The 24,000-nt window shown below is 34.1% G+C and overlaps 1 protein-coding gene across 1 annotated transcript; it reads right to left on the reverse strand.

Moving 5' to 3' along the window:
• Positions 1 to 404: 404 nt before the first annotated feature.
• LOC123542410 (sushi, von Willebrand factor type A, EGF and pentraxin domain-containing protein 1-like) lies at positions 405 to 24,000 on the reverse strand. Its single transcript, XM_045328266.2, has 15 exons — positions 23,839 to 24,000; positions 23,430 to 23,546; positions 19,829 to 20,008; positions 15,229 to 15,408; positions 14,470 to 14,652; positions 13,078 to 13,773; positions 12,103 to 12,270; positions 10,258 to 10,443; positions 9,320 to 9,490; positions 8,132 to 8,293; positions 4,428 to 4,536; positions 2,732 to 2,854; positions 2,277 to 2,395; positions 979 to 1,182; positions 405 to 502 (listed from the first exon to the last, which is right to left on the reverse strand). The coding sequence occupies exons 1-15, from the start codon at positions 23,891 to 23,893 to the stop codon at positions 465 to 467; spliced, it is 2,691 nt and encodes an 896-aa protein (XP_045184201.2). The 5' UTR covers positions 23,894 to 24,000; the 3' UTR covers positions 405 to 464.

Raw genomic sequence — 24,000 nt, forward strand, 5'->3', positions numbered from 1 at the left:
AAAACCTTTGACAGACACTTGTTCTGATAATTCAAGTAACAATCGTATTACGAATTCGTAATTTGCTTTGACTGTGTTGTTAATGAAAGAATATTGCATGCCTGATTTACGTTCCATTGTGAAATAATGGATAGCAATCAATCTGCTGAAAGAATTATTATTGTTCACCAAACAACGCTTAGAGGACCTAATTTGTTTTACATATCTGCTGAAAACTCACAACTCCATTTATGAAATTTATATGAACATGTACATCAACAAACAATAAATCCTACTGAATGCTTGCATAAAACAAATTTTCAGTAAGTATGAAGATAATAGACTAAACTTAACTACACAACAAACTACACAACATCGTTTTTAACTGATGCATTATGTCTGGAATATAAATGAAAAATACGAAATAATTATCAGTAAATTTTTAATGGGAACTATGACAAACTATTTTCACTAAACGACTATTGTCATATCAAACCTTCGCTTCTCGGTGTACCGTGAGTGGCTGAAAATGTATAAAAGGTCCAGTATATATGGTTAGGCTGGATCAACTGATTTTGATACTATCTGAATATTGTTACAGAGATATTCTATAATCAGACATAAATCTTTCTTTGACTCACATGTCCTTTATAGGTATAACTATTAATAATATTGAATGAAGCAACGAGGCATTATATTATGTACGTAAAACGAATAAAGAATCACAACATCATAATCACTAACTGATTCAAGAATATGATAAATTAATTATTAGTGGCATGAATTATTAACAAAACAATAACTAAATCCTAGACAGAATATCGTTGGAATCCATTACAGTAACTGTAAAATGACTTTTCTACAAGAAATATATTGTTGTACAGATATTAAGCTAATTTGTTAGGCTAAGCTAGTTTGTAGTATAAAACCTGGTAAATATCGGTTTTTAGGTGCATCAGATTATTTTTAAAATGACTCTATGAAGTTATAATGACTTACAAGCGCATGTTACTCCAGCCAGAGGTCCTGCAATCTCATTAATTGTATCATAGTTGTCTACAGTGAACACATATGTTGTGTTTGACGCGATAAGCTGGAGCTCTTTTTCATCAGTAAGACCGACACCAACAGAATATACGGTCACACCAGTTTCTTTCAAAAGTCGAGCTTGTTCCGCAGTGGCGTTAAAATTGTCACTGTGACCTGTTAAGACAGAGATTATCGAGTGTTTAACGGAAACTTTTATGTACAAGTAAACACATAATTTCAACAGTAACCACATGCGTGGCATCTGATGCAATGGGTTTATTCCGTTCCGTGGGAACTAACTGTGCATCTTTGTCATGGACTAGTTTTTGTATAGAACAGATGTTATATTTACCTCATTTAGATGTATCCCATGGAAGTCTAAGATATATATATCTCAATTAATATGATTCACCAGAGCGTGCAGTGCAGAGTACAACAAAAGATGCTATAAGCTAATCATTAAAAACACTTCTAAAGGGCCATTGTTACTACTTGGCTTCAATAGTTAACTCTGTCAGTTGCATTCAGTGTTGTTATATTTTCTGGTCTTTTGGGATCATGGAATGCATTATGTTGTACCATAATAGAATTCCGCATAACTCTTATCAGGCTTGACACGACTGATTCTGCCTTTCCGACCAGTGCAGATCATCCGTGCAGTTTGACTATGATCTGCACAGTTCGCCATTCAGTCAGTATCGTTTTGGAATGCACCCCTTTTTAACAATTAATGGTACTGTCCAAATTGAAAGATTTATTATAGAAATTTAGCAAGATAAGGGTTAATTAAGCCGGTGCAGTTGAACATACCATTACCTCTCATGAACAGACTCAATCAAACAGAGTCTGCTATTATGTTGCTCGGTTGCGTTCTATGCTTCAAAACATGTTTTTTTCAGCAATAAGTAACATACAAAATATGAAGGTAATATTTTACAGATTTCATTATTCATACAAAGGTAGTACATCTGTTTACAACTGAACGATACTGCTTTAAAGATGTAATAAACTCAGCGTTAACAATTTCATCAATGTTACTAAAATTAAACTTACCATTGGTAAGTTACTACAATAGCTGTGTTAATACATTAAAGGTACTGCTTTAAAGATGAAATAAACTCAGCATAAACAATTTCATCAATGTTACTAAAATTAAACTTACCATCGGTAACTACAATAGCTGTGTTAATACATTAAAGGTACTGCTTTAAAGATGAAATAAACCCAGCAAAACCAATTTCATCAATGTTACTAAAATTAACTCTTACCATCGGTAACTACAATAGCAGTATGTGACACGTTTGGCCTCATTCCGTTTTTCTCCTGGAACATTTCAAGTCGGGCAAATTCTAAACCGGCGTAAGTATGGGTCCCTCCAGTTGGATATCTGGATGCAATTCAACATAAGTGATAACTCTTTTTCAAACGATATTTACTCTATAAATTAATATCCACAAGTGGGACCTTGGCCTTTATGGATGACAGGGCTATAGAGCTGTCTTAAACATTTTATCTCTAAGAGTGACATTGACCTTGGATACTATGACACGGATGATGTGTTATATATAACAACGTTTATTCAAATTAAATGATGCATGTCAGAGAAATAGAGGCGGGCGTATCCTATGAACACTTCCCGGAGATAAGCAATACATATGAAGGAGCGTTTGATCTTATCTGCAGTCAGAAAAAAATGTTATAAACTAAAAGTTAATATACTTACGAGGTATTTCTAATGCGTTCAGAAAGTCCAGCCGTGTCATTCACGTATTCATTCAAGTAAAACTGTAGGAAAGTGCCTGTGGAGAAGGTCAACAAACCAAAGTTGGTTGTTTCAATAGGGAACCTGATGTATACAAAACAATTATGTTAAAATCGCAGTATGTTTGGGTAAAGTAAGGAGAAGCTACAGAGAAAAGTAAATACAATAATAATGCCTAAGAGTATGTGCTTATAAATATATATTTCTTTCCAAGGCTAAATTGAACTTACTGTGACCCTACAACCCATACAAAACTTATGTTTTACTACATTTTTTGTCTTTTTGGGGTAATCAATAATCTGTATTATTTAAAATATAGTATAAATAAATTATTATTAGGGAAAATAAAGGAGATTTTCAATAAATATGTTTATATTGAATGCTGAAATGAGCATGCAGATAAAGGAGGACTTATAACAGTGTGTGTATATGCCCACGTCATAAAAGTATTACATAACTCATTACCTTCTTACATTCCGCGTTATAGTAAATTTTATATGAGCCGTGCCATGGGAAAACCAACATAGTGGGTGTGCGACCAGCATGGATCCAGACCAGCCTGCGCATCCGCGCAGTCTGATCAGGCTCCATGCTGTTCGCTTTTAAAGCCTATTGGGATTGGAGAAACTGTTAGCGAACAGCATGGATCCTGACCAGACTGCGCGGATGCGCAGGCTGGTCTGGATCCATGCTGGTCGCACACCCACTATGTTGGTTTTCCCATGGCATGGCTCATATATAAATAAAACACAATTTTGCAATGAAATTGTTATTTAGATATAACGATAATAAATTTTCATTCACGTTGAATTAACAGAAATGGATAATCTTGTGTTTAGTATAAAATTTATATTGACTCAAACATTCACTAGAGTTGTTTCAAAAATTTCATAAGCAGTCATAACAACATCATTAAAAGCGCCAAACGTCTCTCTCAGTGTTGTTTTATTTTGTGATCGTTTGGGATCGTGGATTCTGCATAATGTACCTGTATAACAGAGGTGTCAGCAGCATGAAGGGTGTTGCAAATTTTATTACCCCTCATCATGAAAAAAAAGGCCGAATGATATTATTTTGCTATTTTGCGTTCTATGCCTCAAAAAGATTTACATAAAATCTTCAAGATTTTCCATCTTTTTATAATATATTAGTGTCTTTGCTGAAATTAACATATTACCTGCTCTCAATTACATTTCTAAAACCTTACAATAAAAGAAAAAAGTAGAAAACCACAGGTCGCCTAACACGACATAAACGAAAAATGTTGTAGGCTCGGTTTGATTGAGCCTGTTCATGGACGGTAGTGGAAATACATGCTATCGTCCACGCCCTCTAGCCCCGGATTGAACAGACCTCAACATTTACACATGTTATAAGTACTAGACTATAATTTAGAGACATCTGCAGATGTATTCATACGGCGGTGCACAAGGAACCTTCAAAGAAGTACAGAGTGCAATTCCATGAGAAGCGACGTATGGTCCCCAGATAAAACAATGACTTATCCCTAAACGAGAAAACAATGGCATAACTAAACAAACTGGAATTTAGTGAGGAGATTAAACAAATTTCAGGTCTCAGCACATCAATAACAAAATTGTCGTGTTTTACAAGACTGAAAAAATTGACTGATATCAACTGAAAGAAAGAATCTTACCTCGAGACCATATCAACAACAAAGTGAAGTGTTTGACTGAAGCCATGTGCTCCGAGACTCCCGGATCCGTCGATAATGAACACAATATCTATCGGCTTGATTTCGCATTCTAAAGATATGAAAAAGAGATATTTTGTAGTTTATGTTGGTAAATTAGACGGCATTTTTATATTTAGTGTACATTTTATTTAATTCAAGAATCATTTTATAATTCCTGCTATAAATAGAGAAAAGTGGAAACTTCACAGTAAAGACTTATTTTATCTTTATCTAATTAACATAAAACTAACTGAGCTCAATGTGTTCCAAACTATTATTTCTTTACTTCAGTATTTGTATGAAGTGGATCCGTAATGACCTTCGGCAATTTCCGTGCGATAACGATGTTCTCCGAATGCGATTTCGGCATTTTCCGGTTGGTTGTTCGTATGAAGTACATTAGCTGCCGGAAAATGCCGAAACATCATTAAAAGAAGAATATGTAATTGAGCGTAAATTACCAATGCCATTACGTCTCCATTATCTTAATAAAATTGTTCTAGAAAAAAACCTGTCGATTAGTACTGATCCTGCCTCGTGTACTTTAACTTCCTTTTAGTGATGTTTTTCTCCCATTGAATTCCTTTGATTTTTAGTTTAATGCATTTTTCATTACAATATAAAATTTATTTTTAAAATCCTCAAATTGTCATATTGACTTTGCATGTCATATTTCTATTTTATTAATCAAGTGTAATATATAAATATACTGTATGTCTTATCGGTAAAATTATCCCCCTTGAAATCACCTGGCAGTGCGATATCGATTTTTATCTGGTTGATATTTTCCAATAGAAACAAAGAAGGAAAAAAGTTTGTCATGAACAAATATCGTTTTAATTAGAATGAACACACAATATTTATTATCCTATTGAAGTGTTCGTCATTCTTTTCTCTTTACAAAGATATAAAAATTATTTATCTAAAATGAAGAATTAATGCTTCCCTTGGCGATTAAAAAACATCACTATCAGTTTCTGTTTACGGCATATAGTTACTGAATAAAATAAGCAAAAACCTGTGATACGTATCTTATTCTTTTCCCTGTAGCCACTTTATTCATATATTGAGAATATTTATTATCCTATTGAAGTATTCTACAGACAATAAACTTTTTATATATGTTTTTATTTTGAAATTATTTTAATGTCTTCTTGCTTCCCTAGACGTTTAAAAATTGGTGATTTTTTTATTATTTCTTTATTTGCCGTGTCCGTGGTATTTCCGGACGCGTGCGGAAACGCACGAACCCGCCCGAAGTTTAGGTGCCGATGATACAGAAAATATTATTGTTACAACATAGTATTAAGTGATTATAATAGTGCGGGAATAATTTCAGTTATATTAAGGCGAACCATAGTTTTTGGGAATTACAAGCTTACCGCAAAAGAAATGTTACAGGGAAACATGCTGACGTATCATGTTAATAAAAAAAAAATATAAGACATGATGCACGTTGCAACTATATATATTTCTTTCTAAACCACTGTCTCGTATTTTAAAGATTCGTTTAATTATACTTATACCCCTTAGTTTAAGTTTTAACCATAAATATGTTATAAAGAATTTATATAATGCAACATTTGAGTAAATTGTTTTCGGAGCCTCTGAAACAGCCATACTAAAGCGCTTTTCGATAGTTGTTTATTACCAATTAACAGCTTTTTGCAAGTTTATTGCTTATCAACACCTTTTTATTAGGGGATTAGGGGCGATCCGGTCTTTTTATTACACAGATAATAACCTTCTCGGTGACTGCGTAAGAGCATTTTTAAAATTGTAACATGTTTAACGAACGAGACTTAAATACAAATAAATATTTTGTTTCATTTTCAAGTACAAATGTTGTTAGATACATAAGATAATGGGACAGTGATTGAGTATTTACTTGTATTTGATTAACAGTATTTTTTCCTGAATACAGGTCAATTGTTCGATATTAAAGTATAGATATATAGAACACGTGTTAAAAGTTCGCCTAAGAGTGAAAATATTATAGTATAGAAGTTTTGTGACAACATTGTGAAAAATTGTCGTTTATTAATTTATTAGTTTATTCAAAGAAGTATAAAACACATTTTTAATTTTTTATAGCTCTTTGGTTTATTGTCTCTCCTGAAAATTATTATGTACTTTCTCTGCTCCATATTATATAATGCTTTCACTTGCTGTAGGCACTGATTTATGCAATAAATCGAAATTGAATTGAACTGAATGTACGCACAGTTAATCTCAAGAAGGTATAGCACGCGCTAAAAGATATGAAAAATCTGTAATCCCCTGTTCATATAGTAAAAATATTCGTGATAGTTATTATGAATAACCTTTACACTACATTAGTGTCACTTTATCCTAAATCTTTTCTAAAAGACTTTTTTCTACGGTGTGCTTGTTTTATTTTTAGGTTTTCCACTTTTTATTTTAAAAATCTGACATTTATTAAACCAGTCAGTCAGTCCCTTTTGAGAAACCTTGAGAAGTCATAATTCGCACATACTTTATTACACAATGACTGGCTCGGGAGCAAATAGGTCACACTACCAATTAACAGGCTCTGGTGTCATAAAAAGATACATTTTATATTGTCAAGTATGTTTGCTAGTTTGTTTTTTTTTTGTTCATTTTTCATCAGTGTGTGACAATATGTTTTTCAAATGTTCATTACATAGCAAAATTAATTTTAACAAGTTAAATATGATTAATGATAATTATAAAAAACGCATTTCACATCCATTTATAATAACTGAAAATGAAATTGTCAAGTTTGTAAGCAGTTTAAAAAAAAATTCCTGCTTTCTATTTTTAAAGATAATAGTAGTTTCATGTACATGTATGTTAAGCTCGCCTGATATACATGATTTTGTGTATTTATATTTGTTTTTATGTCTCAGTTTCTTTAATGTAAAATATAAAGAAGATAATATAGTGTTGATCATATTTTCATATACTATGCCAAAGAAGTATAAAACACTTTTTTATAGCTCTTTGACTATGCAAAATAAAAGAATAAATAACGTAGTGCCTTCTTTTTTCCGTTCCGTATTTTACATTATTGAAAAACAGAATTAAACCAAGTTGATGACTATATTTGCTGTTGTTGTTTTACCGGTACTTAAAATTGGTGTAAAATAAATCACCCTTCCCACTACGTTTTAACAGGAGATCTCTAATCTATATCCCTTGTTTTTTTTTATGATCGGCACCTCCCGTGATACGATAAGCGGAGATAGCCGAACCATAACGATCTAAAAAATATCCGATAGTGACCGATATTTAGCTAGACGGTCGAAGGGAGACAACAAGGTATAGCGTTGATCTCAATAAACAAGGAAAGATAATAGAATCGATTTTTGCCCAATTCTTCAGTATGCATAATCAAGTGTAATATATAGATATACATATAATCAAGTGTAATATATAAATATATATAATCAAGTGTAATATATTGATATACACATAATCAAGTGTAATATATAAATATACATAATCAAGTGTAATATATAAATACACATAATCAAATGTAATATATTAATACATAATCAAGTGTAATATATAAATATACATAATCCAGTGTAATATATAAATATACATATAATCAAGTGTAATATATAAATATACACAATCAAGAGTAACATATAGTTATAATTGAAAGAACCATATCTTACGGCAATACGGGAATGGTGTACTCCAATATCCTCCATTGCAGTCAAGTGTATCATTTCCTATCAGTGTGTATCGTTCTTCACATACCAATTTAATCCTGTCGGTTTCATTGTATGTGTACCTGCTAATCACTGAGTTTGGTATGTCGGGTGGACCAACACAAACTGGGAAAATACATCAGATTATTTTGCGTAAGATTCTTAGTAGGTATACTTTCAAATTTATAGAACAAACTGCCCTAAGATCTATCTTTTTAATATAACAAACACACCATTGCCCGTGTTTTTATTAGAAAATGGCAATAAAAACATATTTGTTTCAGTTTAATTTCTTATTTTATTACCTTTTCCTTCTTTTCTTTCTTTCCTATTTATTTCTTTCTTTTTTTTTTTTTTTTTTTTTTTTGCTTTTAAGCCACGTCCCTGAGCTTCAAAAGAATACGCTGAAGTGGTAATTTCTTTGTACGTCTGCATTCAATGTCTCTTGTAATGATTTGGCTCTAAAGCATTAACAAGACCCAAGTAGCAATTTGTGTATACACGGATGACCTACCACTTCTTAAAAACAAACCATACTACCATACTAGCATGCCTTTACAAAATCCATTAAATGATTGTACATTTTCACTTAAACAACAATTTTGTGTAAATTGAATATCTTTGCAGTACTCCAATAAATCAAATAATCTATTAAACGGCATGTGAATACACATTTTACCTTTGTCACATACATTGTATATGCGTTTTACTCAAGTTTCCTGAAGCCCAACAATCACTATTCTGAGAGCCATTCATGACAGAACCATCCAAACACGACTATGTTACGTTTGCATCAACCAGTATGTTAATCCACATAGTAATTATCACATGCAGCATGCAGGTGTTTTACTCATGTTTTCTGAAGTCTGACACAACTTTGGAGAGCCAGTCACGACTAATCCGTTATAACATGAACATATTGCGGGCTTAGCGCAAAACGGTTGTAACTCCTTCTTTATTTCATATAAGTTACAACCATTTTGCGCTAAGCCCGCGATATTACGTTTGCATAAATCAATAGATGTTATTACACGTTTCAAGTGCGTCACATACATGACACACACTATTCTGAGAGTCAGTCATGACAAATCCCTCTAAACACGAATACGTAACGTTTGAACCAATCAACAGATGTATTAATACTCGTAGTACCTTTGTTACATACAGGTGCTTTACTCCAGTTTCCTGAAGCCTCACAAACAACATTCGGAGAACCGATCATCTCAAATCCATCTAAACATGAATATGTAATGTTTGCACCAATCAATATATGATCGGGTTCAGTATGAGTACCACTGCTAATGTCAGGAACAGTTCCACATGCTACCAATCAAAGAAATCAAGAGACATAACATTATACATCATTAACAAATCTCTTTTTTAAAGTATCAAGAACCGCATTTGAAAACCGAATTAAATTTTGTTTTTATTTCACACGGTTGCATTACATGCTTTCGAAAAGATCTTTTTATCAGCTACTGTGAATTGAACTACATGTATGAATAAATCACAAGAAAGCCCGCAGAAATGCTACTTTTCATTTTGATTATTTTATTGATAACGGTGAGAAAAGTGAACTTACCACGTGTGCATACAGGTGGTTCTGTCCATTTGGCGTAAGGTGGTTCGCTGAATGTGTTACACGTGATTTCCTCTAAGCCAAGCATACTGAAGCCACCATTACACACATAAGAGAAAAGTTAACTTACCACGTGTGCATACAGGTGGTTCTGTCCATTTGGCGTAAGGTGGTTTGCTGAATGCGTTACACGTGATTTCCTCTAAGCCAAGCATACTGAAGCCACCATTACACACATAAGAGAAAAGTTAACTTACCACGTGTGCATACAGGTGGTTCTGTCCATTTGGCGTAAGGTGGTTCGCTGAATGCGTTACACGTGATTTCCTCTAAGCCAAGCATACTGAAGCCACCATTACACACATAAGAGAAAAGTTAACTTACCACGTGTGCATACAGGTGGTTCTGTCCATTTGGCGTAAGGTGGTTTGCTGAATGCGTTACACGTGATTTCCTCTAAGCCAAGCATACTGAAGCCACCATTACACACATAAGAGAAAAGTTAACTTACCACGTGTGCATACAGGTGGCTCTGTCCATTTGGCGTAAGGTGGTTCGCTGAATGTGTTACACGTGATTTCCTCTAAGCCAAGCATACTGAAGCCATCATTACACACATAAGATACTTTTGAGTTTACTGTGGTACTATAGTCAGTATTATGTGTCCCATGTGCAATATCTGGGGCGGCCATACAACCTGAATGACAGTAAGTTGATATAATTTGAAACAAATGACATACACAACTTTAAAACAAAACATCTACTGACGTTGTTTGTGATTCTACCACACGGTTTGCTAAATAGGTGCAGCACAGTATGAAGTTTCAATTTCCGACCGAATGAACTTTTTTACGAACGAATACGTATCAGAATCATAATCAATTTATCAAAGGCAGGAGTTTTTTTACGAATATTTACGTTGGACTTCAGAAAAGATCCATCATAGGCAGGAGCTTTTGTGAGTTTGTTTACGAATGTTTACCACAATATCGGAATAAATTCGTAAGAAGATGGAGTTTTATGTGATAAATGAGAGAATGTGGTTACAGTATCAGGCAAAGCGTTTCAATTTATTTTACTAAGCAAGAATATGTATAAGGTTATATGGCCTCCTCCTTTGTTCATTGGAGGACACTGCCAGTAACGTGAGAAACAGGTTAATCCATGAACACTAGTAAGGACACTGGCGGATGTATATCACTTAAACGGCGGTAACCTAACTTATGTATAAAGATTTAGACTGCAACACATATAACACTATCGCTAAGAAATTCAAGCCAATACTGGCGGTTGTATATCACTTGAACGGCGGTAACCTAACTTATGTATAAAGATTTAGACTGCAACACATATAACACTATCGCTAAGAAATTCAAGCCAATACTGGCGGTTGTATATCACTTGAACGGCGGTAACCTAACTTATGTATAAAGATTTAGACTGCAACACATATAACACTATCGCTAAGAAATTCAAGCCAATACTGGCGGTTGTATATCACTTGAACGGTGGTAACCTAACTTTTGTATAAAGATTTAGACAGCTACACATATAACACTATCGCTAAGAACTTCAAGTCAATACTGGCGCTTGTATATCACTTAAACGGCGGTAACCTAATTGTTGTATAAAGATTTACACTGCAACACATATAACACTATCGCTAAGAACTTTAAGCCAATGCTGGCGTCTGTATATCACTTAAATGGCGTTACACTTTTGTGTATGGATTTTGACTGCAACTCATATAACAATATCGCTAAGAAATTTAAGTCACTCTTTTTTTCAGATTACCATAAACTTCGGTCTTGGAGGAGACAGATTCAACTTACATCTGGTACCCATAAATGCCCACATAGTAACAACCATTGGAACAAACCGTCGAGCAAACTGTCTAGTAACACCTTTATTCTACATGATATTTTCAAACAGACTGTGGTATACAGTCATTACTATTCCAGTGATGGACGATTTTACCTGCAAGTCTCTTCTCACTGTTACTAACATTTTAACTATTTGACACGGTCACTTTCATTCATATCTTTCTGTATATGATAAGCAGTATTGTAAGTTCTTTTACCAATTTCGCTCTCAATAATTACATTTACAAGCTGCACTTCAGTCCTGCCTGTAACTCCAGTGGTATGAGTTGGCAGTAACCAGAGATAAATATAACATGTATAATTGGGTTCCATAGTCTTTGCCTGAGCTTAGACTCAGTGAAACAGACTGGGCGGGAGGCAAGTCTGTTCTTTACTCTTCCTTCGAATCGGTGTAACCACCAGCAAAGTTTAAGGCAAAGACAGATAGATTATGCAATTTTGTGGCTTACAATAGATGTGATTTATAAACTTACTTCTACAATAAGGCAGCTTGCTCCACTTTCCAGTTGACATACACTTGACTTCTGATGGACCAATCTTTTCAAAATCAGGGAAACACGTGTACACAACTGTTGATCCTGCAAGTGTGTTTGACGGTGCCGTGTAGTTTGCATTTGCTACATCGGGAACAGGCTGGCATTCTGTAAATTGCAAGCAAACAACACACATTTAACAATTTCTTTGTGTTAAGAAAAGGACGCACATTCTTAACAAAGATCAACACCATATTCCCGTTATTATGTTACTCTGTCGATAAATCAATACCGTATATTTTCGCTTATAAGACGCACTCGCTTATAAGACGTCGGACATGCAATCTGGGGCTTCTTTTTCTTTTAATTTCCTTGTAGTACACGCTTATAAGATACTTCCCACTCTTTGAACTGGAAAAATGACTCCTAATAATGCTTCTTATAAGCGAAAATATACGGTAAGTGCATGTTTTTCATTACTATAACTATTCCATTAGTGTTAGATTATTCTTAAAACTTAAAAATGATTTTTTTCATATTCATTGTTGCAGTTTTGAAAACGGAAAATTAAAAACAGATACAGATCGTTTTGGCATGAAGCCATATGATAAACTAAACTGATATACAAAAGACACTAGTTTAAGACAGTTTTGTTCTTTAACTCATATATGCTCATTAAACATTATTGGAACTTTAATAAATGAATAGTGAGTAATCAGAATAGTCTCTACAGCTTAAAATACCATATGATGTTACACAGTTTTTTTTTAGTATTGACAAACTATGCATATAACATTGCATTGCTGAAACAGTATGTCGAAGTGGCTAATGATCCTCTGTATATGTATTGCACGTTACTATCCAGTCATATTTCACGTAAGTAAATTATACATAAATAAATTATTATATCAATATTGCAATGTCATCATAATAACAATTAAGCAGTTCATAAATCATATAAATTTCTGAATCTACCTGGTACACAAGACACTGTTGTACTCCAAGCAGTTATCATGTTAGACGTTGCATTTACTGTACTGATACACGTAGCTCCCATAGTATTTCCAACATATCCTGGATATGCTGTCGAGACGATACCATATCCAGGGTTGCATTTGTATATAATTGTATCATTAATAAGGAATGTTTCGTTTGTTATGTAAACATATGGTGATAGAGTGGTGGTGGTAGTTGGTGGAGTTGTAGTTGTGTCTGGCAGAAGGGTAGTTACTTCAGTAGTTACGCCCTGCATAGCTGTGGTTGTTTCATTAGAGCTATCTGGCATTGCAGTAGTTGTGTCGTTAGACGTATCTGGCAAAGCTGTAGTTGTAGTTGTAGTTGTTTCGTTGGAAACTGCAGATGTATCGTTTGCTGTATCAGTTAGATCAACAGCTGTATCGTTTGTTGTGTCTGGTAGGGCGGTAGTAGCATTCAGCGTATCAGGAAGAACAGTTGTATCATTGGAATTATCTGGAAGACTCGTGGTTGTTTCATTAAACGTATCTGGAACTTCTGTCGTCGTTGTCATATTGTATACATCTGGCGCTTCAGTAATAGTGAATGGCAGTTCTGTTGTTGTCTCGACAGTTTTGTCAGGCAAAGCAGTTGTTAAATTCATACCCGGTAACAAAATGACCCCATTTACGATTACAGGTCGAGCGCAAATTGTCTCTGGAAACAAGTATATATTAGTACTCATTTATAATGCAAAATGCCAATGCAAACAATGTGATCAGGTGGCTTTCAGGGCAGATGAGAAGCGAAATTTAGGAAAGTTTATTCGAGTTTCAAAATGTCATGCATCAAAAAGTTAGCAATATCATTTGTGTCGCTACATTAATTAGAATTCACCAAGCCAGTGTGAACATTATCAACTTAAGGATGGAAACTTCCGATGCATACAGTTGACCTATTTGCCCTTTGGAAAGCAGATTAAGCGTTGTAAATTACAACGATGAAGGTATTTTCTAGTGTTGAATCGCTCAACAGATTTTTTTAGAAATACATAGAATTAGAACTATGAGTCGCTTTTGTGCAATTTAAGCATACGCACATTATTGTAAATGCATGAGAAAGAAGACGTGTAACGGTTGTTCGAATATATTGGTGTATTTAAGGTGATGAACCTCGGGAAGTGTAGCCCATTTATGTGTCGCTAAATCTGAATATGAAGGGCGTGGTAAGAGGATGACACATTTTGCAGAAAGATATGTAATTTAATAGATTTACCTTTTTATAACATGCTTTTTCTATAGTATGATGGGGTTTATTTCATGTAAAGAGAACCTCCTCCCACAGCAAAAGCTGACAAAACCATGATAACAAGAGATAAAGACAATGTCAACCGTAATCAAAACTGATTAGTACCTATACACTCAGGAGTGGGTTCAGTCCATTTCGCAGTGCCGTTTAACACACAAGAGATTGTGTCCAGATTGTCTAGAATTGCATACCCATTATCACATGAATACCTTACAGTTGTTCCAACTTCTGTTGAATTTGTGGACTCATGGAAACCGTGCTCAATGTCGGGAATATCCGGGCACTTGACTGTAAACAAAAATGACTGATGTCCGTTCTGGTTATGCAAGTATGATAGCATTTTTTTATCTTTAATACCTTTTAAATATGAATATTTCTTTCGTTTTGCTATTTAACTTTCATGTTACAAGGCACTTCTTCATCGTTACGAAGATTTTATTCACAATGTATTTCTATGTAAAATGTATATCATTACCTGTATATCAATCCCATTGAACCGTTTTGAAATATCGTGTAGTTTTACCAAAGTCAAGCACATTCTCTCACGGTTTTACAACTCATTTATTCAAAAACACGTAATTGCCGCACAATATGTACCCCACTTTTAACTCCAAATTTTCAATTACTCAATTTTGCAATCTATAAAACTTTTTTTCGTAGCTACTTAAGATGTAATGGTAAACACATCTTAGCGCCATTGCAAAACAGTTTCTTTCAAATTTTACATACTTATGGTAAATATATATACTTGCGACATTGCCAAACGATTACTTTTTTATGCAAATAACTACAATTGCCATTTCTTGTATAGATAAAACTATAAGTATATATACAAGCATACTATAACATCTACTAAGCACTAACCTGGTTTGCAAATCGGCGTTTGAGACCACTGCGGACCAGAATCTGTATTTTCACATGTAACTATTGAAGGACCAGTGAGATAGTACCCACCATCACAAGAGTAAGACACCGTGGAGCCGACAATTATGCTATAGTTCTTGCTATAACTGCCATGTTCAACCGTCGGTGGAGTGCTGCAACCTAAATGACAAATAGCCCATGTGCTTGTAAATCGGATAATCGTAAATGCTTTTGTATAATACTGGCTGTTTTGTTATTTTAGCCATCCCGAATGATGTGGTCATATATATACCATCGATCTAATTATATAGAAGAAACATTCAAGAAAAGTTATATAAAAAGGAAGAAACAGAAAAAACAATTTACTGCACTCTTTACAAAATAACAAAAATTAGAAACACATTGGAACAAGAACTGTCACAGGAGACAGCGCACTCGAGTATTCTGATGCTGGATAGTGAAAATGGGCATATGTTAGGAAGCTGGAGCTGTCACTGAAGTGTTTAATTACTCCAATGTGGATGAAGATATTGGACAATAGCTTAAGTCTGTGTCAAATGTATTTAGAAATAACAGGGACAGAGAAGTGTATCAAAATATTAAATAAGTATAAAAGATACATAATTCATGGAACTTTCTGCAAAGTAATGCACCAGGACATTGTTTCATATCATGTGGCCAATTATGTGGAGCATTTGTTGAAGTTTGAATATAATAAGTGGAATAGAAAAGAAATGCAACACAATTTGAACCAGAAATTCTAGAAAAACAGGACATAACTCATAGCATTTTGGTGTCATGTGGAAACACCGTTTTAAGTTAGAATCCATTTACATGATTTAGTAACAACAGAGATATGGTGAAATGGCATCAAAATCAAATGAAAATCGAAGTAAAAAGGGACACAAGTCACTTAATATTTGTGCAAGAATTATGAACCTTGTGTCATATGATGAAGACGACAATGTGGAAGAATTATTTTAAGTTTGAATCAAAGTCATTAAGAAATAACAGTGAAAGCGCACCAACATAAAACTGGAATTCTAAGTAAAAAAGGTGCATAATTCATAAAATATTGGTGCCAGTGTTATGTCCCTTGTGTCATAAGATGTGGGTGATGATGCGCTACAACTATTTTAAGTTTGAATCAAATCCGTTTGGTAATAACAGAGATAGAGTGAAAGTGCATCAAAACTTTAACCTGAAATATTTTATGTGAGAAGGGGGCATAATTCATGAAAAAATGGTGCCAGAGATATGACCCCTGTGCCAAATGATGTGGTTGGTGATGTCAAACAATTGTTTTAAGTTTGAATCCAATCCATTTAGCAATTACTCAGGCAGAGTGAAAGTGCAACAAAACTTTAAACTGAACTTCTAAGGACAAAGGGGGCAAAGTTTATGAAAAACTGGAGCCAGAGTTATGGACCTTGTGTCATATGATGTAGGTAATGATGGTGAAAAACTATTTGAAATTTGAATCAAATCCATTTAGTAATAACTGAGATAGAGTGGAAGTGCACCAAAATTTTAACCTGAAATAAAAGGACATAATTCATAAAATATTTGTCTGAGAGTCATAGCCATTGTGCCAGATGATGTGGGTGATGATGAGAAATAACTATCTTAAGTGTGAAGCAAATCCATCGAGTAATAACAGAGATAAGAAGAAAAAAGAGAAAGTGCATCAAAACTTTAACCAAAGTGTGGACGCGGAAAGACGCCGATGCCCATGCCGGGTCGAGTTGGATAGCTCTCCATATACTTCGTATAGTCGAGCTAATAAAAAGTACGAAAAGACGGTCTCTAATTACTCATTTCAGGAAGATGCATATCTAATACTTCGAATAATAGTCGGACTAATTCTGGCACTGGACATTATGCTTTTTCACATTTAAGACATCCTAGTACTGTGGATTAAATTCAGATCTTTATCAAATATTCTTACTCTGGCATGTATCAATTTCTTGCTCATGTAACCACATCATTTACTTCTTTCTTACCTGATATTCTGACAATGCTTCTCACATTCATGTATGACATTGCACCTTGTACTGCACTGATTTACCTGATCTTCTGATAATGTCTTTTTAAGTTTTACTTCCTCGTCCAATATTCTTACACCATATCGTGAACCTTATACTAACTTCTTTGACATGTTGTCACTATCAGGGAAATAAAACTTCCTTATTCAATGCTCTGACACAGTCATAAAACTACATTTTCGTATTTTGACTTTTCACCTAATTTTAGTGACATTGTCTGCCTTGCATTTTACAATTACTGATTTGGCAAAATTGTCTTTATATTCCTCATACAGTTTTGATAATATATAAATGTCTTTTGACTTTACTGCCTTACTTGACAGAAACTGTAATACATAATCCGTTTGCGTCCTTACCCAACATTCAATTCACTCTTATAACTAGCAGTAGCCATTATCAAAACATTAACTGGCGCAAAAACTGCATATACTAGGCATAGGAAAAAGAGATCAATATAATTGCACCTTTACTAATCCTACCAGGTGTTCTGTATTACAAAAGTGCTTCTATTGTGACATTTTGATACAAGCAAAACTGTATTATCTGCACTATAAAATACTTACTGGTATTTCATTATAATATCGGCTTGTTAAATGTTAATTTTTACCATAAGTAAGTTGACAAAATCATAGGAACCAGTGATTCAAGGGTAAATCAAACACATATTAATAAATCCTGAACGATTTTGTTGTGCAAAAATGTATAATACTGTGTCTTAAACCGTTTTCGTTTTCTACTCTATTGTGTAATTGCAAGGGAAGTAAACTAATAGATATCTCTGCTTTAAAGTACTAGCCCAAGGCAAGAGTTGACATTCTTTGCAGATCACAACTTTGAATTAAATATTAAAATTTCTGTTATTGATATTAGCAAAACTATCATACATTGCACATTTGTGAAATCATTTTTGTTAATTTCAAGGACTTGGAAATCAATTTCTAGACTTTATTTAATGTATTTCTATCAGTGAAAATGTTAGGGTCTATCTCTACATATACATAATACTAATGCGGAACTCGCCTAAGCGATATTTCCGTAGGATTTTACTATGAAAAGTAGCTACATCCCCGAACATTTCCAAAATCAGGAAGTGCATAAAATGTGATTCACTTATTGAAAACTGACAAATAGAAACGGCTCTCTCAAAGCAGATATTTTCCTCCATAATCCACCATTATGAATGGGGACTAAAGTAGCACAGAAAATCATACAACGGCCATCATTAATGAATAAAGTGTTCAAAGGCGTTGAAAGAAACAAATAAAGAAAATCATTTCACTGAGTTTTTAATGAACAACGTGGTAAATACTTTAAAAGAATCAAGCAAGCCGTTTAAAAAAGATGACCTTGTTTTAGAATATAAAGTGAATCTATCACACCTATGTGTTGTGGATAAGAAAGTCCCAGTGAGGTTTTAGATTATGTCCACAGTCGAGATTTTTGGCTAGTCTAAAACGGAGTTAGGAATTCTTTTTAATCACAAATCACGTGATATGGTAGATCTGTTTTCTAACTGTTCCTATTGGCGTAGGAGCAATTTAAAATTTTTGGTAAAGGGGTCCAACCTTGTACAGATGTCCATGTTTTGTCAGAAAATTGAAATGTCCCGCCGTTACCCGCACTATCAAAGTTAGCCCCTTTCATCTTTATCATCTACTCTGATAGGCGCATTATTCAACTGTAAACAAAGAGTTGCGTTTTGAATACGCAAAATCATTCCACTGCAAGTATGACCAAAGATGTTGCTTTTTGAGGTTTGAAGTTTGAAGGTGAAGTCCTATGAAGCTCAAGGTCATTTAAATATTGATCAGTTTGTAGGTCAGATTTGTTGAGTGTGACTAAATCGGGTCATTAATGTTGGTTGTAGGCAAAACAGTAAAATCTCGAATGGACGGATGGATGGACAGTTCAATCGCTATATGCCCAGGGGCATGAAAATATGGAACAGACTGCTGTTACATTTGGTATCTGACAATATGGAAACAAATTTTGTAAAAATCAAAACATGACATGCGATAATATTTATATCTGAATCTGTGTAGAATTTATGATCTATGAACTGTAGCACAAATTAGGCAATAATAATATCATCAAGTAACATACAGTAGTCCGCTATCAGTGTGAGACATGCACGACTTATCCCAGATGTATATGTTGGACTAATTTAATAGATGAGATACTAAACTTTGTTGTAGACAGGAGTCTCTGGCCTACACGTATCAGAGTATAAATGATAACGAGACATACAAGACCTCTCTCATATGAATGCTTTATTCAAAATACGTTCGGTCTGGCTACCGACTTAAAAATATATTTTAAATATTTCAAAAACATTTTTTTCCAAAAAGTGTACTTTTTTTGCTTTTACTGTCTCAGCAAATGCCTTCATAGCTCGGATTTTCTATGTTTTTAGAAGAAAATGCGCACGCTTATTCAAAATTTGAAAACCCTCAGCAGTTATCCCCTGTGAACAAAACCAAAGGTCTGAGTAACAAAACAAAAGGTCTGAGTAACAAAACCAAAAGTCTGAGTACAGACTAATGAGAGATACTAACCTTTATTGCAGACCGGTGTCTGCGACCACTTTGCATCAGTCTCTGTCTGTTCGCATGTTACTACTTCCGGTCCAGTAAGAAAGTAGCCCTCGTAACAATAGTAGCCCACTGTAGAGCCGACAGTTCTTTGGTAATTCTGACTGTGATTTCCATTTTTAATCTCCGGTGCACGGTAGCAATCTAAATGACAAAGAAACTGTGATTTAAAGCTATTTTTGGTTTCTTTGGATTTCTTTTGCGTTCTGTTTGCAGTGGTATGATCTCGGGGACAATATTTATTTTAGTGGACAGATATTAACAGGAAGATTCATCATTCTGAACTCCGTTGTATTTACTGTATTGGCGACTTTAAAATGATTTTAAATGAATATATAATGAAGCTTAAGCTTAAATTTCTAGGTATTATACACTTGAGGTGTTTCTCATTACAGATCTGGCGCAGTCGTTCTGCGCATGACACAAAATCATCGGAGCGCACGGCTAAACTACGCTAGGGTAAAATGGGGTAACTGGGACAATGGGGAAACTGGGACACTTTATACTTTTCAGTAAATTGGGGTAAATATTGGTTACGTTCCCTAAATAAGATCATATGTTGAAAAAGGACATTCAGTGTTAAAGCCTAATATGACAAAACTTTTCTGCCGATGGATTGGAAAATATTTTAAGAATCGATTTTCTTAGACATATGTTGAGAGTATTACTAATTAAATAAAAATAAGAAAACATAAAATTACACGCTGTAAATAATTATGCCTATTTTTTTCAGATGGTGCATTTAAATATTCTCGTTATGTTCCTGTCTAGTGAAACGCACAGTGGAAATAGTCGTCTGACTTTCTAGATATATTTGCTTATATGTGGTCGGTATATCAATAAGATCTTAAAGATGTTTAATTTCGGTACCGTAACGGCTTGATCATAAATGTGACGTCAATTTTGACACAAGAAGCTGGTTCTGGTATACATGTAATATCGCATTTAACTTGTTTGAAATATTGAAGCGTATTATGTATCATTGCAGATCAAGGACATGGCATTATTTTTTTTAATTCTATAAAAAAGTATAATGATTTTGTTTTATTGACTTTCATTTTGAATAATAAAGTGGCCTGTCATGAACCGTTGCGTTGACGTCAGACAACGACGTTATAAAACAGGTGCTTGTTTGTGAAATATGGCATGTCCAAAATATTTATATTAGTATGTGTTGATACCTTCAGTTATGGGAAGAGTAGCAAAACTGTAGGTATCACATTACTATTTCATACAATGAGATTTGTTTTTGAGAAATTACAACATACTTTATTTTTGAACGTTCCTTTTCAAAAGTGTCCCACTTACCCTAATGTGTTGGGGCAAGTGGGACACTGTCGTTAAGAACAAAGTTCTCCATGATTTTATTTTTGAATAATCTGGATGCTGGAAGAAAAAGGGGATATGCTCCAATGGACAGTACATAAAATGTTGTACATAACTGGACATAATCACTATAAGTTGTCAACTTTTAATCTTTTTCCACAAATGAAATGAAAATAGGAAAGAAAGTCTAGTAATGACGAAACTCTGATATGTTGTAAGTATACCACTAGTTCACAGGCGTGGTCATAATATATATTAGCTTAACTCTGGTGCAACTACTGACTTTTCTACCCGATACCAAATTTACATGATCTAAGTCACTGTTAGTCACATAAATTTATTTAAAGGGAGATCGTTCCGTGAACCCCTCCCACTCATTCCGCGTAAAATATGGTGAGTTTAGAATTTGTGACAGTCTAATAGGCTAATACTGATATTTCTTTCATGTTTAAAGAAACTGTCGGCAAATCTTATATTAATAAGTAGTATTTATACTAGGTGAAGCGCAGGAACCAACTGACAGTCAAGCCAGCATGGTAGTTCTTTTAGTTAGTCTTCCTGTATGCTCCATTAAAAGATGACGTTGTGTCAAATATTCAGGCTAAAGCAAACACCAAATATTGGCCAGACAACACATTTTAGGTACAGTTGCCAATAGTTTCCGAGAGCGTATGCCCATGTGTCCCTCTAGATCTCCTTAACCCTGCCTTCATTCCCCTCACATTTCATCCCCTCCTCCCCGAGTCTTCCTGTATGCAAAAAGCTAGTTAATGTCCTTATTTCTTTGTGAAAAAAGACACACATTTTAATTGTCCCGTTAATATTTGATAAAATCTATGTTTTAAGACTGTTTGAAATTTTGGTCAGTTTCAAGTGTAAAAATCACATATATAAGTACATAATGGATTATGTCAAGTTTATGTTTAATTCATACATAGTTATTTACACTTATAACATTTTTTTATTTTAAACAATTTATATAATAAGCATATATTGAAACAAATAATGACATAATTTAGGCAAAAATTGGACATATTGATTTCTTTATGCATCCTTGTTCAAAACAGTCATAAATTGTAATTAATACTGAGCTAAATTTTCAGTTTAGAATTCTTTTTTGATCTGTGGACATGAATGGTTTCATTTGTCATAAATCCGACTGTAATATACATAAATTCTAATAAAACTAAAATGTCCCAAGTTACCCCACTTGGGTGGGGTAACTTGGGACACTTGACCAATGTTTAATTAATTTATAGTTAATCGCAGGTTATCAGGTATTTGTAAAAGTTTATATTCGTCATATATTATATAGGTTGCGCATACTGAAATATTAATAAATCAAGTTTATATTTTGTCTTTCTAAAATATTACTCAACATGTTTCTATAAGTGTCCCAGTTACCCCATTTTACCCTATATCTTGCATGTCCGCACGCATTTAGTGTATAATATGTGTAATATACTGACTAAAGGTTAGAGTTAGGATAACCATGGTTACAAAATATATACACTAATGTTACTAGTCATTCAAATCGCTTGAATCCGGAGTCTGTAATATATCACAGGCGCACCAGATCTGATTTAGTCACAGTCTTTAAACATGAACCATGTACAACGAGACACATTTAAGAACAGTGTATAAATCTTTACATGATAAGGAGATTAAGTAGGGTAATAAAATGCTTTATTTGGCTAGTCTCGATGCAATAATAATGTTTTCCAATAGTTCACGTAACGAACGTTTATTTTCATTAAAACATGGCATTATTGCCGTCACGTCGACATATTATTTGGCGCCATACAAATACTTCCATATTTGATCTACGATTTTATGAAAATGACAATTTTCAGAGTCGAGATGATACAACAGAACGGTGAGACATTTAATTCAATAAACACTCGGTATAAGGTGCGCAGAATAATTCACAAGACGTCAACCTACTCAAATATTATTAAATCACGGTGATCGTGACGTGACGTCACCGTCACGACGACCTCCTTGTTGACGCCATGCATCCGCTAAGAAACAGTATTTCTCTATTTCATCCATTCTTTTACATAAAATACATAATAGAATAGAAATAATATATAGCAAAACTGCGAATTCAATATATCTAAACAATCGGTTTTACTCTGCGCGGAGATATCCAAACTGACTACGTATATACCATCATCGTCATGTTTAAATATATTGAAACATGGTAGCTATATATCATTTCGATTCCGCTAATACTTGCTTTCATGGCGGTGAAGAGGACAGAATGGATCCATCACGTGATTAACACCATGTTCCCAGCAATGGTCCATCCAATCAGGGCCGTGATTATGGCTTCGCTTTGCGACTGATGTCAGCTCTTTAAAGAAAAGTTTCATTGCATTTTATTGGATTTTACGATGTTCTAGACTATAATCCGGAACAGCAAATCGGAATATGCGGTTAATTACCGGACGAGCATATAAAAAGCGTTCACCAACAGCGCGCACTAAACGGGAATCTCAATGTGCGCATTTATATCGCTGTTTATGCCTATATATCGCCGTGTGATAAGTAAAAACAAAATTTAAATTCTCTATGTATCTTACTTAGTGCTACTGTTTGTAAAAATAAATGTATGTAAGAAAGTTACTATATATAGTAACACATACCTTTTGCAGCAACTAAAATGCTGCTTGTAATGATGAAAGCAAAGAATCTGAACATCTCTTTCTCTTTTTTACTGGAATCTGTCGTCTGTTTGCTACCGTCTGCTTTTTTGCCGTCTGCTACGCAAAATTTAAACTGTGCGCAAAGGTGGACGACAGCGAAAA

The sequence above is a fragment of the Mercenaria mercenaria genome, chromosome 19, assembly GCF_021730395.1.
Source record: "Mercenaria mercenaria strain notata chromosome 19, MADL_Memer_1, whole genome shotgun sequence".
NCBI lineage: Eukaryota > Metazoa > Mollusca > Bivalvia > Venerida > Veneridae > Mercenaria > Mercenaria mercenaria.

Bases quoted from the DNA above. Each gene is read 5' to 3' on its own strand.
- LOC123542410 (XM_045328266.2), bottom strand. From the start codon at position 23,893: ATGTTCAGATTCTTTGCTTTCATCATTACAAGCAGCATTTTAGTTGCT. The intron at 13,774-14,469 runs GTACTAATCAGT...ACTTGTTTCCAG, and splicing joins ACCCACTCCTGAGTGTATAG to AGACAATTTGCGCTCGACCT. The intron at 1,183-2,276 runs GTAAGAGTTAAT...CTGTCTTAACAG, and splicing joins TGCTATTGTAGTTACCGATG to GTCACAGTGACAATTTTAAC.